The sequence below is a fragment of the Tursiops truncatus genome, chromosome 3 (assembly GCF_011762595.2).
Source record: "Tursiops truncatus isolate mTurTru1 chromosome 3, mTurTru1.mat.Y, whole genome shotgun sequence".
Lineage (NCBI taxonomy): Eukaryota > Metazoa > Chordata > Mammalia > Artiodactyla > Delphinidae > Tursiops > Tursiops truncatus.
Genome location: NC_047036.1, coordinates 40,896,842 through 40,921,499, shown reverse-complemented (window position 1 = coordinate 40,921,499; position 24,658 = coordinate 40,896,842). Strand labels below are relative to the sequence as shown.

Sequence of the window (24,658 nt, the reverse complement as noted above, 5' to 3'; positions counted from 1 at the left end):
AAGAGGATTTCAACAATAAGGAGATTTGGGTTTAGGTTTATCAGATTGCAACGTAATCATGAATTTCTTTACCTATGATAAAAGGAAAATTTCTAAGACAGCATTTTGATAATGATGGCTGGTAGTTTATAAATATTATTAACTTGAGAATGGTCATAAAAAGCAAGTATAAAACTTCAATATTGCAGATTTCAAGTACTCCTTTTAATAGATGAAGTGCCGAAATTTCCTAGAGGTATGATCACCTGAAAATGTCTCTCTATAAAGGAAATTATAACAAGTTTAATTTTAGACATCAAAAAACATTTAAAATGACACCACAAAATGTAGTTTAAAGGTCAAATTTATTAGGAGATTGAGGTGTAATATACACGGACTATAAATACTGAACAGCTGACTTTATTCACAGACAAGCAGAGATATAATCCGTGCCAACCTATTTTGTGGATACTCTTGTTCTTTTGTTCCAAGAAAAGTTTGCGCCGTAAGACTTGGACTTGGGTTTCGGAACCCTTCTCTCTTCAACATCATAGCTCCATCCTAGAAAACAAAAACAAAAATAAACACACAAGAACAGAATTAAAGAGGACACCTGAAGAACACAGCGAGCAGAGGCTAACTTTCATAAATTTAATGTTCATTTATCACGAGTATGTGTCAACACATTTGAAATATAAATATTTAGTAATGCGTCCCCTTGTAATCCTGTGTGACGAGAGGGTCTAAAGTATTGCCTGAAGATGATTTACCATATCTTAAAGGTGTAAGCCATGATTTAATTTCTCCTTGCTGAATATTACTTGTTCAAATATCCATTAGTTATGTATTGTGTAAAAATTTCCATTCCTCTTTGTGGTTTAATATGTGATTTCTTTAGCTGTAATGAGCAATACTGAACAATATAACCCATCTCACTGCTTTCTAAGAGCTGGTGCCTTTATAACAGTTTGGAGCTCACTTGAAGTGATACAGAGAAACATGTACAGAACTAACTATATAAATCAGAGTTAGAGGAGACCATAAGAGATTACTTGGTTGAGCTCCCTGGAGTTTGACAGGCAGATTAAACTCAAAAAGTTTTTCAACATTTGTTTCAAGGGCTGTCTACATTAGACTCCCATTGAAGTATCTGATAACAGTGCAAATTCTTAGGCCTGACCAGAGATCCATTGGATCAGAATCTCTTGTGGGGACCTGGGAATCTGTACTTAATTGATCCCAGGAGATTTTTATGCATAGAAATTTGAGTACCACTGGTCTAAACTGTCTGTTCCCTTCTGAGAGTTTATACCTTCTCTCCAAAGCCCTTCTCAGTGTTTTACAATTTTGAAAACTGGATTTATATATGTCTATACCTTCTGCTTTAAGTATAGTTCAGTTCTTCTAAGACATGGAGAAAAACCAAATAAACACACTCCTCCTTGAAAATATAATTGTCATACTTTTATTCCCTAGTCCAAGCAACCTATCTATATAACTCACTTTTCTTCATTAGATCCATTTTCCATCTCTGTAATTTGTCATTCTTCTCTTCTAGAACTTTCTTCAAATAACTCATCTTGAAACATTTGATTCATGGCTGAATCATGCAGTCATACATAAAATTTCCAAACTGAATACTGTAGTCTAATTAAGTAAGCTTCTTGATCTTGTGAGTTGTTATGAATTCTAGTGCCTCTAGGTGAGTATAGTATTTGCTACCACAAAGCTTACGTTGCAACAAGCCTTTTAGAATTCGATTTTGCCGCAAAAGTGAAGCCTATGAAACTCAAATCATCAAAGTATACTGCTAGTATGCCTATTTCAGTGCCCAAAAAGGGGAAATAATTAATAACTCCACTGCTAGAACACTATCTGCAAAGAAAGCCCATTTGCTATAAGGAAATGGAGGAGGAATGCAAATGAAACAAATGGTTTAAAATACATCTTACTTTCACAGAACCCCAAATACTGGTATATTAACAAGTGGTTGTTTGAATTTCAAAAAATTTACTAAAGAGCATAAGAACAGTACCTACTTTATAGGTTGTCATGAGGTTTAAACAAGCTAATTCATGTAAAGTCCTGGCATTTATTAACTTCTATGAGAAAGGTATTTTTCTAAAACCTTTATATGAATTAATATTAGTTCTTTTATATAACTGAGGAAACTGAGGCACAGAATGGTTAGGTAACTCGCACAAGGTCACTCAGCTAGGAAAGGGCAGAAGCAGTATTTGAACACAGTCTGATTCTGGAGCCTGTGCCTTAACCATACTCTATTGGTTCTTGTGGTTTATAGTAAGAACTTGATAAACGTAAAGGTATTATTTCTCCCTCAAGTTTGATTTGCAACTTCCTAGCAACTTATCTTCTATATGAAGTATTAATGTGAATAAAATCTGTCATATTGGAACCCATTAATTTTGAACTTATGATGCTTTGAATCTAGTTAGGCATAATTTGGCCTAGTTATTAACTACAGAAAGGGGTTTTGGTAAGCAAATTAATACTGTGAACTAAGTATAATTTTAACATTATAAACTTCTCAAGCATTTCCTACATTAATCAGCAAGTGGTGCTGATAATTATAAAATACTCAATTCAGTAAAGCAGGTATAACAATAATATTTACTGAGCATTTGTTATACATTTAACAAAGATTATCAATTGCCTTCTCTGTGTCAGGAACTGTTTAGACACCAGAGGTAAAGCAGTAAACAAAAAATTGCCAAACTTCTTCAAGTCAGTGGGGGAGGAGAAGTTAATAAGTAAATGCATAGTATATTACGTGCTAATATAGTAAAACGTACAATTAAAAATATATATTATATACTAATGAGTACTAAAGAGAAAACATTTTAGAAAGGGCAGATAGGGGCACCTTCCGTCCCTGAGAAGATCACATTTGAGCAAAGACATAAAGGACATCAGAGAGTTAGTCATGTGGATGTCTGGAAAGAGAGCTTGAAGGCAAAAAGAACGCAAGTACAAAGGCCTCCATTCAGGAATGCGCCTGGTATTCTGTGTTCTAGGTCCTGCACTGAGTTTTAAAATTGAGTTAATAGGTTGCCTGGCTTATGAGGTAGGCATTATAAATACCCTGATTTTATATCTAATTATGAGGAAAAATAGAGAACATAAACAAGCAGCCTAAAGCCACATGGCTAATAAGTGGCAAAGCCTAATTCAGGTTAAGTCTATGCACCTAACCACCTCATAATAAAATGGCATTTCCCTGTAACTGCAATTTTTATCTATTTCACCCATCTCCTTTCAACCTGTGTGATTTCCTAACTTTTTTTTCTGTTTATTTTTGTAAATGAGTTGAAAAGACGGTTTTAAGAATCCCTGGAAAGTAAGGCTACGTCCTCCATATGTCCCCCCATAGTTGTGAAGAAAGGAAATCGTTTCTAGTGTGGATTCTATGTCTAGTTATTGTAATGATTACTGGTAAGTTACCCAAGACTCTGTGATCTTTTTCTTGCCAAATGATGGGTGAGACGACTTACGTTCCCTCCCCCTCTGCCTTACTACACACACTCTCCAGCCCAATAAAGACACTAAGAGGAACTGAAGAAGAAATGAGAAAGCACTTAGAAATATTTAGTAATTGGTACTATACACACACACACATACTTGATAATCACTCTCAATTACAGTTAATCCTTCAACCACGAGGGAGAAAAAGAATTTTTTTTTTACTGCATCAGAATGCAGACATAGCTCTATTATCTGTTCTGTCCCTGGAGTCTGAAAACGCTGTCAGGGTCACTGCAATGTGAGAAGACTGGGGTTTTGTACACATAAAAGAACAACTGGTTTGGGTTTTCTCCTGGTAACTAAGGAGTGAGCTGACTCTTGGGAATTGTGAGCCAGATTATAGTTGCCGTTGATAGTGATAACAACAATAAATAGAAGTATCATTACAGGGATTGGAATGTGGATGGGCAAAGCACCCTGTGAAACAAACAGAAACACCCATGGAAGAAACCTGCGTTTGCTAACGGCATCCGTCTCTATGCTATTCCTTTCCACTTTATCACAGCCACCAGTGATTTTTCTACGGAAAACTCTGTTCCCAAAGCGACACAAGCAACTGTGTTTCTCTGATTAAGTAAAAGCAAAGAAGGGTATGAGGAAGTCTAATGACAATTCACAATAGACTGAAACTCAAGTCAGAGTCTACGTAAAATCTCCCTTTGGATTTTTCAGCAGTTTTCTACTATGTAGGACTGATGTTACAATGAAAATTTGCCCTTTTCTGGAACCCTGTTAAGAATCTGACCACATTTCCAAGCATCCCTCTACAAAGTGTCTACCTTACAGTGCCTGGATGAACAAATTTACTGGTCCCACTAAAAACTTCATACCACAATCTTTTAAAATTATTTTTGTAATATTGTAGCAGTATAAAGGCTACTGGGGCAAGCTGTAGCTTAAACTAAAAAGACAAGATAACTACAAGAGTAAAAGCACTTGAAAGGACATTGAACATTTGTACTTAATGAGTATGTTTCATGAATTGTACTCATCTTTTCTACTTTCCTATTTGAAACTTGTTCTTAGAAGGATAGAAGATAATATAACCTGTGGGAAATAAAACATAGACCTTTAAGAATGGAATCTTATTTGTGAAATGTTTAAATTTCCACAGGAATTGCTTTTGCAACCTGAAATTTTTTTTTAAAGAAATAACTCAAACGAGTTTTTGAATGAGATTATGAAAGTGAAAACGCTTGCACTCTCTGAAGAATGCTTGTATAAAATCAAGGTGTAATCTATGACAATGGTTTCATGTGTTGTTCTGTTGTTCTGGTTGTTCTGAAAACCAGCCCTTGCTCCTCCCAGCTGTGCAACAGAAGAAGATCAAAGCAACTGAGTCTAAGGCAGCTGCCCAGGGATGGGGTAAAGCTCCTAGGGCTGCCGTCACTTCCCACTGAGGAGAGCAGCCATATGGCATGGATTAACCACAAATCCAACCAACAGCACCCAAATGATGAGAAGCTGACTCCCTTTGCTGTTTCACACACTGGAATGCTTTCACAAAGATATTTGAATGTTAAGCCCTAGTATCAGAGAAATACCTCTGGCAAATGCTCCAATAAACTTAAAATGTGATCTGTGATATCCCATGCTCAATTTCTTCTTCAGAAATATGCCCATTTATTTTGTTGACCTCCAGATTGTGGCTGGTATATTCTACGTCCTATGATATGAATGTCTGGTGTAACCTTTTCAAATACTACCAAAAAACAAAAACAGAAAAGCCTCTGAACAAAACGAGACCCCAATAATTTATGAATTCCATGTATGAGACAAAAGAAAATCCCATTCATTTAAATTTACAGAACCATTTTATTTATGGTTCAGTAATGCAGAAATACAGAGAAACATTCATCAGTGTTTTTACTGCTTGTGAAATATGTTACCTCTAGTAACCTTGGTTCAAGTCCTGTTAAAGGTCTTTCTCCTCCAATAACCTAATCGCAAACTCTGATATTTGGAAGTGAACGGTTTAATGATTTTTCCTACTGTCCGTTTGTGTACAAAGTAAGAACGATCACATAATTTGGCACAAACTGACATATCTGGCAGTCACTGCTAACAGAGGCATGGGATCAGAATAGCAAAGACTTTGAGAGGTATGTTGATACTTAGAAAGTTTCAAGATTCCCCACCAGGCCATGGACCCATACTATGCGCCTAGGTAAAAGCAAAGCATAAACTTAAAATATAATTTCAGGAAGGAAGGGGAGAAGGAAGAAAAGTAGCTTTACAGGCACTCAAAAGTACCTTGGGACTTCCCTGGTGGTCCAGTGGTTAAGCCTCTGCGCTTCCACTGCAGGGAGCGCCGGTTTGATCCCTAGTCGGGGAAATAAATAAGATCCTGCATGCCGTGTGATGTGGCCAAAAAAAGTACCCCTATTTGAAATTCTCACGTATCTAATATTTTGGGGGAGAGGAAGAGGTTCAGAATAATTTAAAAATATCTTAGATCTTCTTTTAGAAAATATTATAGAGGAGAAATGTATTTTGGATACACTGGCAAAGCAGTTCTTTCCATGAAACTTATGTAAGATGGATTAGCAACACCCTACACCTGCCACAGCTGCAAAGACCAAAAAAAAAAAAAAAAACCTTTGATACGATAGTTAATGCTCCCTTAAATTTTATCTGTTCAAATAATATATTTGCTATACAGTATTATTATTTTGGAGCCACATTATTCAGAAGTTGCCACAAAACAAACTGGTTTGTGTTCCAAAAGTACATTTGAAAATCAGTCATTAGAAATTTACAACACATTTTTCTAGAGAACGAAACTATACAACAAAGGTAGATTTTCAAAAATCACTTAGGGGCTTCCCTGGTGGTGCAGTGGTTGAGAGTCCGCCTGCCGATGCAGGGGACGGGTTCGTGCCCCGGTCCGGGAAGATCCCACATGCCGTGGAGCGGCTGGGCCCGTGAGCCATGGCCGCTGAGCCTGCACGTCCGGAGCCTGCGCTCCGCAACGGGAGAGGCCACAGCAGTGAGAGTCCCGCGTACGGCAAAAAAAAAAAAAGAAAAGAAAATCACTCAGATTTTGACATAATTGGTCTGTGTGTGGTCTGTGTGTAGGGATCTCCAGAATCCTGTAGATTTCCAGAATCCTATATAACCCAAAATATACTAGAACCTCACTAAGCCCCCATGTATAACACTATCTCTATGAGAAAAATTATTTCAGACTTCCAACAGGGAATCTAAGGAATTCACGTCTGTCTGTCTGTCTTTCTCCTTAGCAGCCAAACGGAACATTTCCCTAGCCACAAGACAGTCAGTAGTACTGGGACTGGGGATTGGGAAGAAAGAATTATGTAGAAAAAAAAATTGGTGCTTCAGTAGAGACGACGCAGTGTTTGTTTATAGAACAACAGATCATAGCTGTTAATCTTCTTTGAGTTACTTTGCAATTCCAAACGTTGTATGTACAAATAATCTTCATTATTCGCAGATTCTGTATTTTCAAATTCGCCTACTCACTAAAATTCATTTGTAAACCCAAAATGCATACTTGTGATGCTTCCATGGTCATTCATGACATGCACAGAGCAATGAAAATTTTGAGTCATCCAACACACATGCTCCAGCTGAGATCAAACGAGGTAATGCTCTGCCTTCTTGTTTCAGCTCTCACACTGTAAACAAGTATCCTTTTTGTAGTCTATTCACAGCCACGTTTTTTGCATTTTTGCGCTTCTTGTTGGTAATTTCACTGTTTAAAATGACCCCCAAGGGTAGTGGTTTAGTGCTGTTTAGTGTTTCTAAGTGCAAGAAGGCTGTGATGTGCCAAGTTGTGTTAGATAAGCGTCATTCAGGCATAATGCTGTTGGCCATGAGTTCAATGTTCATGAATCAACAAAATACATTAAATAAGGTACTTTTAAACAGAAACACACATAAAAACAAGATGGTGTATTGACTGGCTGACAAAATTTTGTGATCAGAGTCTCACAGGAATCATTTTCCCTAGGAGCAATATTTCAGTATTCACTAATTTAGTGTTTGTGGTGACTTTATAAAACAATACTACCGGGCTTCCCTGGTGGCACAGTGGTTGAAAGTCCGCCTGCCGATGCAGGGGACACGGGTTCATGCCCTGGTCCAGGAAGATCCCACATGCCGCGGAGCGGCTGGGCCTGTGAGCCATGGCCGCTGAGCCTGTGCGTCCGGAGCCTGTGCTCCTCAACGGGAGAGGCCACAACAGTGAGAGGCCCGCACACCGCAAAAAACAAACAAACGAAAAAAACATAAGTACCATGAATAATGAGAATCAACTGTACTTGATAGATATATAAATTCTGTCCTGCCTGGTGACTCCCTAGGCCTTGGAAAAACCAGTTTTGTTTCTATTTGCAATTCATCTCATTCTTTCACTCTATATAAATTTGTGCTGTACTGACTTTTCCTTTGAACTGGTTATAACGCCTGCCTGGCTCCCTTATTTCATGAGTAAAATAAATTCTTCAACAAATGTTTACTTATATCTATATTAAATCATAATCTCATCTTTTTCAGGATATTCTTTTAACAATTTTGGAGGTACTACTGAGATGCCCAATAGGTTCACCAACCAAAACCAAGTAAATTTCTTCACCAGAAGTTGTGTACCTTATTTTAAGCTCAGGCATATCTTTTCTTGGCTTCTGAAAGTAAGAGAACTTTGCTGATTCTCGTTTTTCAAATTTCAATGTTGTTCTCTACTAATCTGGGGAACTGATTTAAAGGTCTGATCATTTAATGATTCCCTTAAAATGGATTAATGGGGACTTCCCTGGTGGCTCCGTGGTTAAGAATCTGCCGGCCAATGCAGGGGACACGGGTTTGATCCCTGGTCTAGGAAGATCCCACATGCCGTGGAGCAACTAAGCCTGTGCACCGCAACTACTGAGCCTTTGTGCTGCAACTACTGAAGCCCACGTGCCTAGAGCCCATGCTCTGCAACAAGAGAAGCCACCACAATGAGAAGCCCACGCACCACAACGAAGAGTAGCCCCCGCTCACTGCAACTAGAGAAAGCCCACACACAGCAACAAAGACCCAACGCAGCCAACAATAAATTTTAAAAAATTATAATAACATTTTAAAAAATTAATTTAAAACAACCAAAATGGATTAATGCCTTTAGAAATCCATTCTCAGATGAGAAAAGACAGAAAATCTGGTTTGTTAGTCCTTCCTATTTGAGATCAAATAAATGAAGAAGTTGTAATCACTGAGTAGAGAACAGCTCTTTAGTGTCGACCAGTGAATATTAAAATTCTATGTTTACTATTAACCCATGGCTGAAATTTCAGAATTGAAATTATAAGTTCTTTGTGTGACTATGTGTCTGTCTACATAACCTATTAATTCAGAAATGCCTTTACTTCTCATTATGTGTGTGGCTAGTGTTTTTCTACCTCCAGATGGAATTAATGAATTAGATTATAAAATATCATTTAAGGGGCTCTGTTCTGACTGGGTATAGAGAAAATACGTGCTTGTATAAGTGGAATATTCCTAAAATGAGGGAACTGAATTTCTAATACCTTGAATGTGCTAGGTTTAAAAAGTATTCTTATAGGACCTAACAAACATTTAAGAATTTAAATTCAGGTAATATAGGTAAATTTTGGCAAATGGCAAATTGAATTGTTTAATAAACAGCTATGTTTTCTCTAATATATCAGTGTTAAATATAACACAAGCATAGATTTTTATTCTACCTGAATACAGTCTTTCTAAACTTATACAAGTTTTCTGATCAAATAAGCTAACATTACTTCTTTTCAATGTTTTACAATCCTGCAAAATGTAAATTTGTGTTTATCTACAATGATTAGTTATTCTAACAATTTTATTTCAACACTAATTACATTTTGCAATATGTCATCTTTAAAATTAATTTCCAGGATCTTTAGGTAACCTAAAACCTTAAATGATATTAATGAATATTTATTAGATACCTAGATAATTTCTACAATAAAATACTGAACAATTGATTACTAAGCAAAAATTTAATTTTATGTACTTTTGCTTCTTTTATATGCTACAGGGAGGCTGTATCTTTGGTTTGTTAATGGACACGTTCATTTTTGCCACTTGGATAAGTTGGACTGTAAGGAATGCACACGAAGATGGCTTACTAGGAGGATGTGGAATTTGCGTCTCCTCATAACTAGGGCACCTGCCAGGCACCGGTGGGTGAACACGGTCACCTAAGGGGACGGGAGGAACCCCCAACGACTGGGTAGGACGTGGGGAGTGAAGGGTTGGGAGAAGTGGAGGGGGGATGGGACTGGCACCCCTGAGGGGCGGCTTTGGGAGGGGAAGGGATCCCAGCCTGAAGGGGGAAACTGGTGAATCGTTAGGAGGGCAGAGGATCAAAAGGGAGCGTGGCCAGATTTCCCCTGCCCACCTGGATCCCCAGGAACCTGTTGAGATCCTGGGCCAAATTCTCTGCCCACCTAGGCCCCCTCCAGCTGCCTGGGTCCTGAGGGAATGGGAGGGAGGTAAGGGGGTACAAAAGTAAAGGCCGGACCTCTGGGACCGGCACCCCTGAGTGATGGCCTGGGGAGAGAAGGAGTTCCTACACCCAGTGAGACCCACCCACAGTTAGAGGTCCAGTGGCAACGGGGGAGACCCTGGGGGAGATGGTGGGGGAGGGGTGCGAAGTAATGGAAGGGAACACAGCCAGGGCTTTCCCTGGCGGGGTGCGAAGTAATGGAAGGGAACACAGCCAGGGCTTTCCCTGGCCACGTAGGCATCAGGAAGCCTGTTGGGCTCCTGGGCCTAATTCTCTGCCCTCAGAGCCTCCCTCCTGCTGCACAGAGCCCAAGCACACCCCTACACCCCCACCCAGGGCCCTAGCTCTACACTCGGAGAACCCTTCCAATGCGCTGGGCGTAAACCCCAGCCACACACCCTCACCCAGGGCCTTACCTCCTAACTCCAGAACTCCACAATCCAGAGGCCCTTCCTTCCCACTTACTGCCTCTCTCCTTCCTAGCAGGTCCTAAGCAGAGGCCCTGCCCCATGCTTAAAAATCGCCCCACCTAGGCCACGCCCCCAGGGCCTTTCCCAGCTATGTGGGTACTGAGCCTAGGCCCTGTCCCACCCTAAACCCTGCCCCTGCCTAAGCTCCGCCCTCATAGCCAAGGATTTTTTCTTTTCTTTTCTTTTTTCTCTATTAGATTGGAGGTCTGTTATACCTTGTTGATTCATTGTTGTTCATTCTTATATATCTTTATTTTTCCTAATCTTTTATTTTTCTAATTTTATTTTATTCTTTATACTTTATTAATGATCTCTCTTTTTGGCTTGTTCCCCACACCCCCCCGCTTTTTTGTTGTTTTCTTTTTTACTGCTCTGGATTTATTTTACCTTGTGGCAGTTGTTTCAATTATAGTTTTATTTTTCCTAATATATTTTTTATCTTTCTAATTTTATTTTCTTTTTTATTCTTTGATATTGTACTGCTCCTTGTTTCCTTCCCTCCCTCCCTCCCTCCCTCCTTCCTTCCTGTTTCTTTTATTTTGCCACGAAGCTTGCGGGATCTTGGCTCCCAGGCCAGACGTAGGGCTTGAGCGCCTTTGGTGGGAGCTCCGAGTCGAAACCACTGGACTAACAGAGAACCTCAGACCCCAGGGAATATCAGTCAGAGTGAGACCTCCTGGAGGTCCTCATCTCAGCACTAAGAACCAGCTCTATCTAACTAACTACCTGCAAACTCCAGTGCTGGATGTCTCAGGCCAAACAACCAGTAAGAGAAGAATACAGCACCACCAATCAAAACAAACAAAAAAATTGAAATGACAAAAAAAAATGTTACAGACGAATGAGCAAGGTAAAAACCTCCAAGACCAAATGATAAATGAAGACGAAATAGGCAACCTACTTGAAAAAGAATTCAGATTAATGACAGTAAAGATGATCCAAAAATCTCAGAAACAGAATGGAGAAAATACAAGAAATATTTAACAAGGATCTAAAAGAACTAAAGAGGAAACAAACAGTGATGAACAACACAATTACAGAAATTAAGAATACTCTAGAAGGAATCAATAACAGAATAAGTGAGTCAGAAGAATGGATAAGTGAGCTGATAGATAAAATGGTGGAAATAACTACCAGGGAGCAGAATAAAGGAAAAAGAATGAAAATAATTGAACACAATCTCAGAGACCTCTGAGACAGCAGTAAACAGCACCAACATTTGAATTGCAGGGTTCCCAGAAGAAGAAGAAGAAGAGAAAAAGAAAGGGACTGAGAAAATATTTGAAGAGATTATAGTTGAAAACTTCCCTAATATGGGAAAGGAAATAGCCAATCAAGTCCAGGAAGTGCAGACAGTCCCATACAGTATAAAACCAAGGAGAAACACACCAAGACACATATTAATCAAACTATCAAAAATTAAATAAAGAAAAATATTAAAAGCAGTAAGGGAAAAACAACAAATGACATACAAGAGACTCCCCATAAGGCTAACAACTGATTTTTCAGCAGAAACTCTGCAAGCCAGAAGGGAGTCGCAGGACATATTTAAACTGATGAAAGGGAAAAACCTACAACCAAGAATACTCTACGCAGCAAAGGTCTCATTCAGATTCGATGGAGAAATTAAAACCTTTACAGATAAGTAAAAGTTAAGAGAATTCAGCACCACCAAACCAGCTTTACAACAAATGCTAAAGGAACTTCTCTAGGCAGGAAACACAAAAGAAAGAAAAGACCTACAATAACAAACCCACAACAATTTAGAAAATGGGAATAGGAACATACATATCGATAATTACCTTAAATGTAAATGGATTAAATGCTCCCACCAAAAGACACAGACTGGCTGAATGGATACAAAAACAAGACCCATATATAGGCTGTCTACAAGAGACCCACTTCAGACCTAGGAACACATACAGACTGAAAGTGAGGGGATGGAAAAAGATATTGCATGCACATGGAAATCAAAAGAAAGCTGGAGTAGCAATTCTCATATCAGACAAAATAGACTTTAAAGACTATTACAAGAGGCTAAGAAGGACACTACGTAATGATCAAGGGATCAATCCCAAAAGAAGATATAACAAATGTAAATATTTATGCATCTAACATAGGAGCACCTCAATACATAAGGCAAATGCTAACAGCCGTAAAAGGGGAAATACACAGTAACACAATATTACGGGACTGCAACACCCTGCTTTCACCAATGGACAGATCATCCAAAATGAAAATAAATAAGGAAACACAAGCTTTAAATGACACATTAAACAAGATGGACTTAACTGATATTTATACGACATTCCATCCAAAAACAACAGAATACACTTTCTTCTCAAATGCTCATGGAACATTCTCCAGGATAGATCATAGCTTCGGTCACAAATCAAGCCTTGGTAAATTTAAGAAACTTGAAATCAAGTATCTTTTCTGACTACAACGCTATGAGACTTGATATCGAATACAAGATAAACACTGTAAAAAATACAAACACATGGAGGCTAAACAACACACTACTAAATAACCAAGTGATCACTGAGGAAATCAAAGAGGAAATCAAAATATACCTAGAAACAAATGACAATGAAAATACGATAACCCAAAACTTATCGGATGCAGCAATGGCAGTTATAACAGGGAAGTTTATAGCAATATAATCCTACATCAAGAAACAAGAAACATCTCAAATAAACAACCTAACCTTACCTAAATAAATTAGAGAAAGAAGAACAGAAAACCCCCAAAGTTAGCAGAAGGAAAAGAAATCATAAAGATCAGATCAGAAATAAATGAAAAAGAAATGAAGGAAATGATAGCAAAGATCAATAAAACTAAAAGTTGGTCCTTTGAGAAGATAAAAAAAATTGATAAACCATTAGCCAGACTCATCAAGAAAAAAAGGGAAAGACTCAAATCAACAGAATTAGAAATGAAAAAGGAGAAGTAACAACTGACACTGCAGAAGTACAAAAGATCATGAGAGATTACTACAAGCAACTCTATGCCAATAAAATGGACAACCTGGAAGAAATGGACAAATTCTTAGAAATGTACAACCTACGAAGACTGAATCAGAAAGAAATAGAAAATATAAACAGACCAATCACAAGCACTGAAATTGAAACTGTGATTAAAAATCTTCCAACAAACAAAAGCCCAGGACCAGATGGCTTCACAGGCGAATTCTATCAAACATTTAGAGAAGAGCTAACACCTATCCTTCTCAAACTCTTCCAAAATATAGCAGAGGGAGGAACACTCCCAAACTCATCCTACGAGGCCACCATCACCCTCATACCAAAACCAGACAAGGATGTCACAAAGAAAGAAAACTACAGGCCAATATCACTGATCAACATAGATGCAAAAATGCTCAACAAAATACTAGCAAACAGAATCCAACAGCACATTAAAAGGATCATACACCATGATCAAGTGGGGTTTATTCTAGGAATGCAAGGATTCTTGAATACATGCAAATCAATCAACGTGATACACCATATTAACAAATTGAAGGAGAAAAACCATATGATCATCTCAATAGATGCAGAGAAAGCTTTCGGCAAAATTCAACACCAATTTACGATTAAAACCCTGCAGAAAGGCACAGTGGGAACTTTCCTCAACATAATAAAGGCCATATATGACAAACCCACAGCCAACATCGTCCTCAATGGTGAAAAACTGAAACCATTTCCACTAAGATCAGGAACAAGACAAGGTTGCCTACTCTCACCACTCTTATTCAACATAGTTTTGGAAGTTTTAGCCACAGCAATGAGAGAAGAAAAGGAAATAAAAGGAATCCAAATCGGAAAAGAAGAAGTAAAGCTGTCACTGTTTGCAGATGACATGATACTATACATAGAGAATCCTAAAGATGCTACCAGAAAACTACTAGAGATAATCAATGAATTTGGTAAAGTAGCAGGATACAAAATTAATGCACAGAAATCTCTGGCATTCCTATACACTAATGATGAAAAATCTGAAAGTGAAATCAAGAAAACACTCCCATTTACCATTGCAACAAACAGAATAAAATATCTAGGAATAAACCTACCTAAGGAGACAAAAGGCCTGTATGCAGAAAATTATAAGACACTGATGAAAGAAATTAAAGATGATACAAATAGATGGAGAGATATACCATGTTCGTGGATTGGAAAAGTGAACACTGTGAAAATGACTCTACTACCCAAGGCAATCTACAGATTCAGTGAAATCCCTATCAGAATACCACTGGCATTTTTTACAGAACTAGAACAAAAAATTTCACAATTTGTATGGAAACACAAAAGACCCCGAAGAGCCAAAGCAATCTTGAGAACGAAAAACAGAGCTGGAGGAAACAGGCTCCCTGACTTCAGACTATACTACAAAGCTACAGCAAACAAGACAGTATGGTACTGGCACAAAAACAGAAAGATAGATCAATGGAACACAATAGTAAGCCCAGAGATAAACCCACGCACATATGGTCACCTTGTCTTTGATAAAGGAGGCAGGAATGTAGAGTGGAGAAAGGACAGCCTCTTCAATAAGTGGTGCTGGGAAAACTGGACAGCTACATGAAAAAGTATGAGATTACATCACTACCTAACACCATACACAAAAATAAGCTCAAAATGGATTAAAGACCTAAATGTAAGGCCAGAAACTATCAAACTCTTAGAGGAAAACATAGGCAGAGCACTCTATGACATAAATCACAGCAAGTTTCTATTTGACCCACCTCCTAGAGAAATGGAAATAAAAACAAAAATAAACAAATGGGACCTAATGAAACTTCAAAGCTTTTGCACAGCAAAGGAAACCGTAAACAAGACCAAAGGACAACCTGCACAATGGGAGAAGATATTTGCAAATGAAGCAACTGACAAAGCATTAATCTCCAAAATTTACAAGCAGCTCATGCCGCTCAATAACAAAAAAACAAACAACCCAATCCAAAAATGGGCCGAAGACCTAAATAGACGTTTCTCCAAAGAAGATATACAGACTGCCAACAAACACATGAAAGAATGCTCAACATCATTAATCATTAGAGAAATGCAAATCAAAACTACAATGAGGTATCACCTCACACCAATCAGAATGGCCATCGTCAAAAAATCTACAAACAAGAAATGCTGGAGAGGGTGTGGAGAAAAGGGAACACTCTTGCACTGCTGGTGGGAATGTGAATTGGTACAGCCACTATGGAGAACAGTATGGAGGTTCCTTAAAAAACTACAAATAGAACTACCATATGACCCAGTAGTCCCACTACTGGGCATATACCCTGAGAAAACCGTAATTCAAAAAGAGTCATGTACCAAAATGTGCATTGCAGCTCTACTTAAAATAGCCTGGAGATGGAAACAACCTAAGTGTCCATCATAGGATGAATGGATAAATAAGATGTGGCACATATATACAATGGAATATTAGCCATAAAAAGAAATGAAATTGAGCTATTTGTAATGAGGTGGATGGACCTAGAGTCTGTCATACAGAGTGAAGTAAGTCAGAAAGAGAAAGACAAATACCATATGCTAAAACATATATATGGAATTCAAGAAAGAAAAAAAAGAATGTCATGAGGAACCTAGGGGTAAGACCGGAATGGGGACGCAGACCTACTAGAGAATGGACTTGGGGATGTGGGGAGGGGGAGGGGGAGGGGTAAGCTGTGACGGGGCAAGAGAGTGGCATGACATGTATACACTACCAAAGGTAAAATGGATAGCTGGTGGGAGGCAGACGCATAGCACAGGGAGATCAGCTCGGTGCTTTGTGAACACCTAGAGGGGTGGGATGGGGAGGGTGGGATGGGGAGGGTGGGAGGGAGGGAGACCCAGGAGGGAGCAGATATGGGAACATGTGTATATGTATGACTGATTCACTTTGTTATACAGCAGAAGCTAACACATCATTGTAAAGCAATTATACTCCAATAAAGATGTAAAAAAAAAAAAACCAGAATTGATAAACTATTAGCCAGATTCATCAAGGAAAAAAGGGAGAAGACTCAAATCAACAGAATTACAAATGAAAAAGAAGTAACAACTGACACTGCAGAAATACAAAGGATCATTAGAGATTACTATAAGCAACTATATGCCAAGAAAATGGACAATGTGGAAGAAATGGACAAATTCTTAGAAGAGCGCAACCTTCTGAGACTATATGCCAAGAAAATGGACAATCTGGAAGAAATGGACAAATTCTTAGAAAAGCACAAACTTCCGAGACAGAACCAGGAAGAAATAGAAAATATAAACAGACCAATCATAAGCACTGAAATTGAAACTGTGATTAAAAATCTTCCAACAAACAAAAGCCCAGGACCAGATGGCTTCACAAGCGAATTCTATCAAACATTTAGAGAAGAGCTAACACCTACCCTTCTCAAACTCTTCCAAAATATAGCAGAGGGAGGAACACTCCCCAACTCATTCTACGAAGCCACCATCACCCTGATACCAAAACCAGACAAAGATGTCACAAAGAGAGAAAACTACAGGCCAATATCACTGATGAACATAGATGCAAAAAATGCTCAACAAAATACTTAGCAAACAGAATCCAACAGCACATTAAAAGGATCATACACCATGATCAAGTGGGGTTTATTCCAGGAATGCAAGGATTCTTCAATATATGCAAATCAATGTGATACACCATATTAACAAATTGAGTATAAAAACCATATGATCATCTCCATGGATGGAGAAAAAGCTTTTGACAAAATTCAACACCCATTTATGATAAAACTCTTCTGAAAGTAGGCATACAGGGAACCTATATTGACATAATAAAGGTCATATATGATAAACCTACAGCCAACATCATTCTCAATGGTGAAAAACTGAAACCATTCCCACTAAGATCAGGAACAAGACAAGGTTGCCCACTCTCACCGCTATTATTCAACATAGTTTTGGAAGTATTAGCCACAGCAATCAGAGAAGAAAAAGAAACAAAAAAATCTAAGTCGGAAAAGAAAAAGTAAAACTGTCACTGTTTGCAGATGATATGATACTATAGATAGAGAATCCTAAAGATGCTACCAGAAAACTACTAGAGCTAATCAGTGAATTTCGTAAAGTAGCAGGATACAAAATTAATCCACAGAAATCTCTTGCATTCCTATACACGAATGATGAGAAATTAAGGAAACACTCCCATTTACCATTACAACAAAAAGAATAAAATACCTAGGAATAAACCTACCTAAGGAGACAATACCATATAGTTTTCTGTATGCAGAAAACTATATGGTATTGATGAAAAAAATTAAAGATGATACAGATAGAGAGATATACTATATCTTGTATTGGAGGAATTAATATTGTGAAAATATACTACCTAAAGCAATCTACAGATTCAGTGCAATCCCTATCAAACTACCAATGGCATCTTTCACAGAACTAGAACTAAAAATTTCACAATTTGTATGGAAACACAGCCGACCCTGAATAGCCAAAACAATCTTAAGAAAGAAAAATTGAGCTGGAGGAATCAGGCTTCCGGACTTCAGACTATACTATGAAGCTACAGTAATCAAGACAGTATGGTACTGGCACAAAAACAGAAATACAGATCAATGGAACAGGATAGAAAGCCCAGAGACAAACCCACGCACATATGGGCACCTTATCTCTGATAAAGGAGGCAAGAATATACAATGGAGAAAAGACAGCCTCTTCAATAAGTGGTGCTGGAAAAACTGGACAGCTACATGTAAAAGAATGAAGTTAGAATACTTGTAACACCATACACAAAAATAAACTCAAAAGGGATTAAAGACCTAAATGTAAGGCCAGACACTCTTAGAGGAAAACACAGGCAGAACACTCATGACATAAATCACAGCAATATCCTTTTTCACCCACCTCCTAGAGAAATGGAAATAAAAACAAAAATAAACAACTGGGACCTAATGAAACTTAAAAGCTTTTGCACAGCAAAGGAAACCATAAACAAGATGAAAAGACAACCCTCAGAATGGGAGAAAATATTTCAAATGAAGCAACTGACAAAGAATTGATCTCCAAAATATACAAGCAGCTCATGTAGCTCAATATCAACAAAACAAACAACCCAATCCAAAAATGGGCAGAAGACCTAAATAGACATTTTCCCAAAGATATACAGCTTGTAACAAACACATGAAAAGATGCTCAACATCACTAATCATTAGAGAAATGCAAATCAAAACTACAATGAGGTATCACCCCACACCAGTCAGAATGGCCATCAAAAAATTTACAAACAATAAATGCTGGAGAGGGTGTGGAGGAAAGGGAACCCTCTTGCACTGTTGGAGGGAATTTAACTTGATACAGCCACTATGGAGAACAGTATGGAAGTTCCTTAAAAAACTAAAAACAGAACTACCATATGACCCAGCAATCCCACTACTGGGCATATACCTTGAGAATACCATAATTGCAAAAGAGTCATGTACCACAATGTTCACTGCAGCACTATTTACAATAGCCAGGATATGGAAGCAACCTAAGTGTCCATCGACAGATGCATAGATAAAGAAGATGTGGCACATATATAAATGGAATATTACTCAGCCATAAAAAGAAATGAAATTGAGTTATTTGTAGTGAGGTGGATGGACCTAGAGTCTGTCATACAGAGTGAAGTAAGTCAGAAAGAGAAAAACAAATACCATATGCTAACACATATATATGGAGTCTTAAAAAAAAAATGGTTCTGATTAACCTAGGGGCAGACAGGAATAAAGATACAGACGTAGAGAATGGACTTGAGGACATCGGGAGGGGGAAGGGTAAGCTGGGACAAAGTGAGAGAGTGGCATGGACATATATACACTACCAAACGTAAAATAGCTAGTGGGAAGCAGCCGCATAGCACAGGGAGATCAGCTTGGTGCTTTGTGACCACCTAGAGGGGTGGGATCAGGAGGGTGGGAGAGAGATGCAAGAAGGAGGGGATATGGGGATATATGTATGCATATAGCTGATTCACTTTGTTATACAGCAGAAATTAACACAACACTGTAAAGCAATTATACTCCAAAAAAGATGTTAATAAAAAATGCACACAGTTGTAGAAAGTTGTGTTACGTGTATTAATGACCTTTGCTTGTCTACTAAAATGCTGGTGTTTAAGAGTTTTCAACTTATGTCTATTTTCTCTATGATATCAAAGTAACTTTCATAGAATTAATATACAGAAATGAAACTCCACTGGGAGTGATGGTGGCAAAGGGTATAACTTTGTATGCAAGGTTATGAGATGTGTTTTTGTTTACCAAGGGGAAAAGAGAATAGTTAGGTCCTAAAGTAAAATGGCTGTTCCAGAATGAGAAAGAGAATTATGAAGGACAAAACCTGAATGGGTACAGAAAGTTATGTAAGATTTGGAAAAAGTAAATTGTATTTGCCTTAGATTACAGTATGTCTGGAAAATAAGTCTGAAAAGCTATGATATGTGTTAAAATCCTTGCAAAGTCTGCTCCATTTTGATGGGCTTGTTTCATTAGTTTACTGTTTATTGCTTTCACCTACAAAATGAAGGGTTATTCTTTTTGTCTAATCTGCCTAGATTGCAAAGATTCTGTGGCTTAACAGAATAACTTTATATGCTTTATGTTGACTTTAAGTACTTGATGACTTATGTAAGAGCTCAGGTTCTTCACAGTTATGCTAACCTCTATGTTTATAAGTTTAATTGTCACTTTGACATGAGCAGTCAAATACTGTTTCTCAGGCACATGCCATTCTATTTCCTAAATGTTCAAATCTATTGAAAATGTTTTATTTTTGCCTCCCAAAAATCAAATCCTAAATGTAAAATATTCAGCGTATCTTTGCATCTAAAACTACCTTTGTGATCTTCCACAGGCCCTCTGGGGAATCTCAAAGATGTGTGCTTCCAACTTTGTAAAACGAGAAGTGCTAGAAACAATTAGATTTATTTGATATGTTACTATTGATGAGCTACATTGGAAGAGCTGTCAAGTCAGAAGAGATGCTTAACCATCCTGAGGTTAAATCTGTATGGCTAAAATGTTATTAATGTAAGTATTTCACAAATTGTATGCTATATGCTAAGTATAGAGATTTGTCAATACCCTCACTGTCTATGATAGGTTTTATCTATCTGATCTCTGGTACTGCTTTGCCTGATATCAGAAAATGGTATAGGTTATCAGTCACAATTTCAGTTAATTTTAAAAACATTAACTTGGTTGCATCTTTACTTCTTTAGTTTAGATCTTTTATCTTCTAGGCCACTATATGTCAAGAGGAATCCATACCGCATATCTATGGAGTTTTATTAATATACAGATGTTTAGGACCTACCCTAGACTTATTGGATATTTTTACTTGATATATTTTTTGACATATTCTTACTATATGTTTGATATAGTCATGGTATATTATGTCTCAGGATTACTTTGTCTTAAGATTTTTTTCTCTGCAAAGAGTATGTTCATCTATTTTCATAAATTAGATGAACAGTCACTGTCTTCTTTGAAAACAGGCTTACCTAATTGTGTACAGATATTTTGCCTGTAACATTTTTTGGAATGCCTTTAAATTGCATTATTCTTGTTATTAACTCCTATCATTTATTTCACTTTTGAAATTTATCTGTAATGTTAACTACATCCATTTTAAGTCTTTAATCATTTATGAAAAGATTGTTAAATTTTACTCTACTGCTTCCCTGACAGTTCTTGCAAATAGCTACAGGCAGAGAGCTTTATCTTCAACAATGAAAGACTGTCTCAAAGCCCTGTGAAGAATATGTATAGGCTTCCGATGGCATCACTTAAATAATTATAAGACCGTATCAGTGGACTCAGTCAAAATTTCCAGAACTCTAGTTAAGAAGCAAATACATTTATGATCCAGTGAAACAAGAATTAGTTATACAGGACTGAAAAAATTGATGAGAGATAATTCTATGGTTTGGGGGAGAATATTTTTGATATTGTTTTAACGTTCTATTTTCTGGACATATAGGAAGTTCTTTCCCTCTCCTCTTGAGGTATCTATAACTCATTACAATTTAACAGAAACAATGGTTATGCAACCAAGGCCTTACCTGGAATGACATATTTGAGAATGATGCTCATTTACTCAGGTGTGACCAGACATTTGTAAGGAACTGAAGTTGACTTTATGGAGGCAATGCTTCCAAAGTCCTTCCATGGCACTAGGGCTTACAAAGTTCCCTAAGGTATTAAGGAACCTTAGGATATTTTGGGGACCCTGAGAAGGGAGGAATTCGCCCAATTTAATAGGTACTGCAGGAGAAATCTGGTGGCAAGTTATTGGCTTGGCTTCTTAGTCTTAAAACGGTTTGAAAAACCCAATTTGAGATTCCTTATGAAATTTTCAGCAAAGCAAACGTAAGAAAGCTTATGTGGTAAAGAGGAGTAGAATATGCCATTCCAAAATATGCCTCTTTGGCAATAAGGATTATCTTGAGCTGGTTATTTTTAAGAAACAGTAAACACAGGAAATCTCTGAAAACAGAGAAATTGCCCTTTTCTGAGGGACATTTACATTTATAAGGGAAATTTCCATTTGTAAGGTGTCTCCTTCTCTGTAGCAGGAGGAGAAAGGATGACTAAAACTCTAGAAACTTATCAATGGAGGAGGCTTGAACTTAAATCTGCATAACAACCATACCCTTGTTTATGATACTTTGCCTGATAACCTCCCATAACTCACTCCCCACCCAAAATATCTCTTGTCTTTAACTGAAGACCGTATTTAAGGACTAAGAATTAAATTGACATCAGATAGATGAACAGGAGAAAATCAAACAAAAGTTTCATAACATATATACATGGGAGAGACCCAGCAGAAGTAAGTAATTAAAAACTGCCAAAGCCCTCACCTTAAATACCATCCTCAGCTAAAGACAAAAGAGAACACTGAGGATAGGGAAAGTCAATTCTGTGAGATCACCAGGAAAAAAACAGTAAACAGGGGTGAGATTGTTATGCAGATTTAAGTCATTGCCTTCTCCACTTATAAGAGTTTCCGGAGATAAGGTCATCCCCCTCTTTCAGGTACATCAGGGAGATACCCTTACAAATCGATATTTCCCTTATAAATGTAAATGCTTATTATAAAAGGGTAACTCCTACTTTCCTCTAAGTATGCAGTTTCTTAGAAAATAATCAGCTTAAAATAATATGCCAAAGAAACGTATTTTGGGGTGGCAAATTCTGCTCCCCTACAGAGTAAAATAAATCCTTTAACAAGCATTTTATATCTATATGAGAGTCATAATTCTTACTTTTGTTTTGAAAGTCGTCTTTTCTTGTTCGTTTTATTTTTTTGAAAGTTGTTTTTTTAATAATAGATATATGGATGTGAGGTTGAGACCCTCATTACAAGGTTTAAATTAGGCGGAAATCCAGACCTTGCTGATGGTGTCCACTTCTGGGGTAATTCTACGTTCTGGGCTGCAACTCCAATTATCTCTTTATTTTCCTGAATCTAGGGCCTAACCTGTCTGCTTCCTTAGTTGCTTCCACCTTCTATTACTTCAGAGGTGGGTTTTCCTTCCCAAGAGACCACTACAGCAGTTTCAATGCTTATTCTCTGTCTTCCTATTTCTGAAGGAAACCCTCCTCTATTTTGAGAATTTCAAAGAGTTTTTACAGCTAACAGCAATGAGAAAAACACAGGGGGTAAAATGACATACCAGAGGAAACTCACAAAGTTTCACATCAGCTCAAATGGGGGTGGGGGGAGCCATTCTGGTCCATTAGCATGTAAACGGTAGTAGATGCTAGCTTGCTATGGAAATTTTCCACAGCTTCTACCTCCTCTCCCAAGGATGCTTCCTTCTCCTCCCCCACCCTTTGACTCCAACATGAAACAAGAAAAGACAAAAGCCACAGGGGTGAGAAAGGTGGGTCTTTTCTGTACACAAAGAACTAAAATAAGGTTCATCTACATTTCAGAGGAAACCTCAGATAACCTTTCTTTGTAAAAAGAAAAAAGAGTTTGAAGAGTTCCTCTGGAATATATGCTGCGTTCAAAGTGGGACCTTTAGGATGAGGAGGATGAGGCTCTGGAGTTAAAACCCAAAGACCTAGGGGCATTTGTAATTTATTTTGTGTATGTTGGGGGAGGGAGAAGTAAGAGGTGGGAAGCAGGGGGAAAAAGAAGCCATGGGAAAGCATTCAGTCTTTTCTTCTATCCCAATCCCCAGTTCACAGAACCAGCCTTCCACAGGAAGTGAGGAATGGTGAGAAGGGAGACCTAGGCAAAAAAGAGGAGCAGAGAGGTAGTTGCTGGAATTATCAATAGCAGGAAGAAGAAAACTTTTAGTCTTAGAGATGAGGGCATTCTTAGGTAAAAAGATGGACTTACACAATGCCTTATTTGATTAAGAAATTGAAAACAGGTGATTAACATGGGTTTTATGATGTAATATAGGTCTCTTTTAGCTATTTTATTTCACTATTATATGTAATGTAAGAGTTTACACTTATCCTTGATTGATATTGGGTAAGAGTGTCTGAAGAACAGAACTGCATTTCTTTTTTAAAAATTTTTATTTTTTGGTCAAGCAGTGCAGCTTGTGGGATCTTAGTTCCCCAACCAGGGATTGAACCCAGGCCCTTGGCAGTGAAAGTGCTGAGTCCTAACCACTGGACTACCAGGGAATTCCCCACATTTCTTAAGTAATAAAATGTGAACTTTTAAAAATTGGGTAAGTTTTCCTGTTTTTTTTAATATTCACCTAGAATATGTGTATAATGAATGTCTTGTATAGCTTGAAGTATTCTAGATTAGTGCTGTCCAATAGAAACAGAATGTGAACCATACATATGATTTTAAATTATCTAGGAGCAACACTTAAAAAAATGACTAAAAAGAAACAGGTAAGCCTTTAATCATTTTTTTTCCTAGCCCAATACATATGTGAAATATTATCATTTTAATATGTAATCAATATAAAAATTAGATATTTAATGCTTTTTTATACTAAGTCGCTGAAATCCAATGTATATTTTACACTTAACAGCACACCTCAATTCCAACTAAACACATTTCAAGTGCTACACAGCCACGTGTGCCTACCATACTGGACAGTGCACATCTAGATGACTGATTTTTTAAGATCTACCAGCAGCATAGTATCAGAAGAA

At 37.6% G+C, this 24,658-nt stretch overlaps 1 protein-coding gene across 1 annotated transcript in view; it reads right to left on the bottom strand.

The window, feature by feature from the left end:
* Positions 1–325: 325 nt before the first annotated feature.
* NDUFS4 (NADH:ubiquinone oxidoreductase subunit S4) overlaps positions 326–24,658 on the bottom strand; it is a 119,493-nt gene continuing 95,160 nt past the window's right edge. The window contains exon 5 of the mRNA XM_019930048.3: positions 326–540. Coding sequence (XP_019785607.1) covers positions 437–540 — 104 coding nt within the window. The 3' untranslated portion in view covers positions 326–436. The remainder of the gene's footprint in view (positions 541–24,658) is intronic.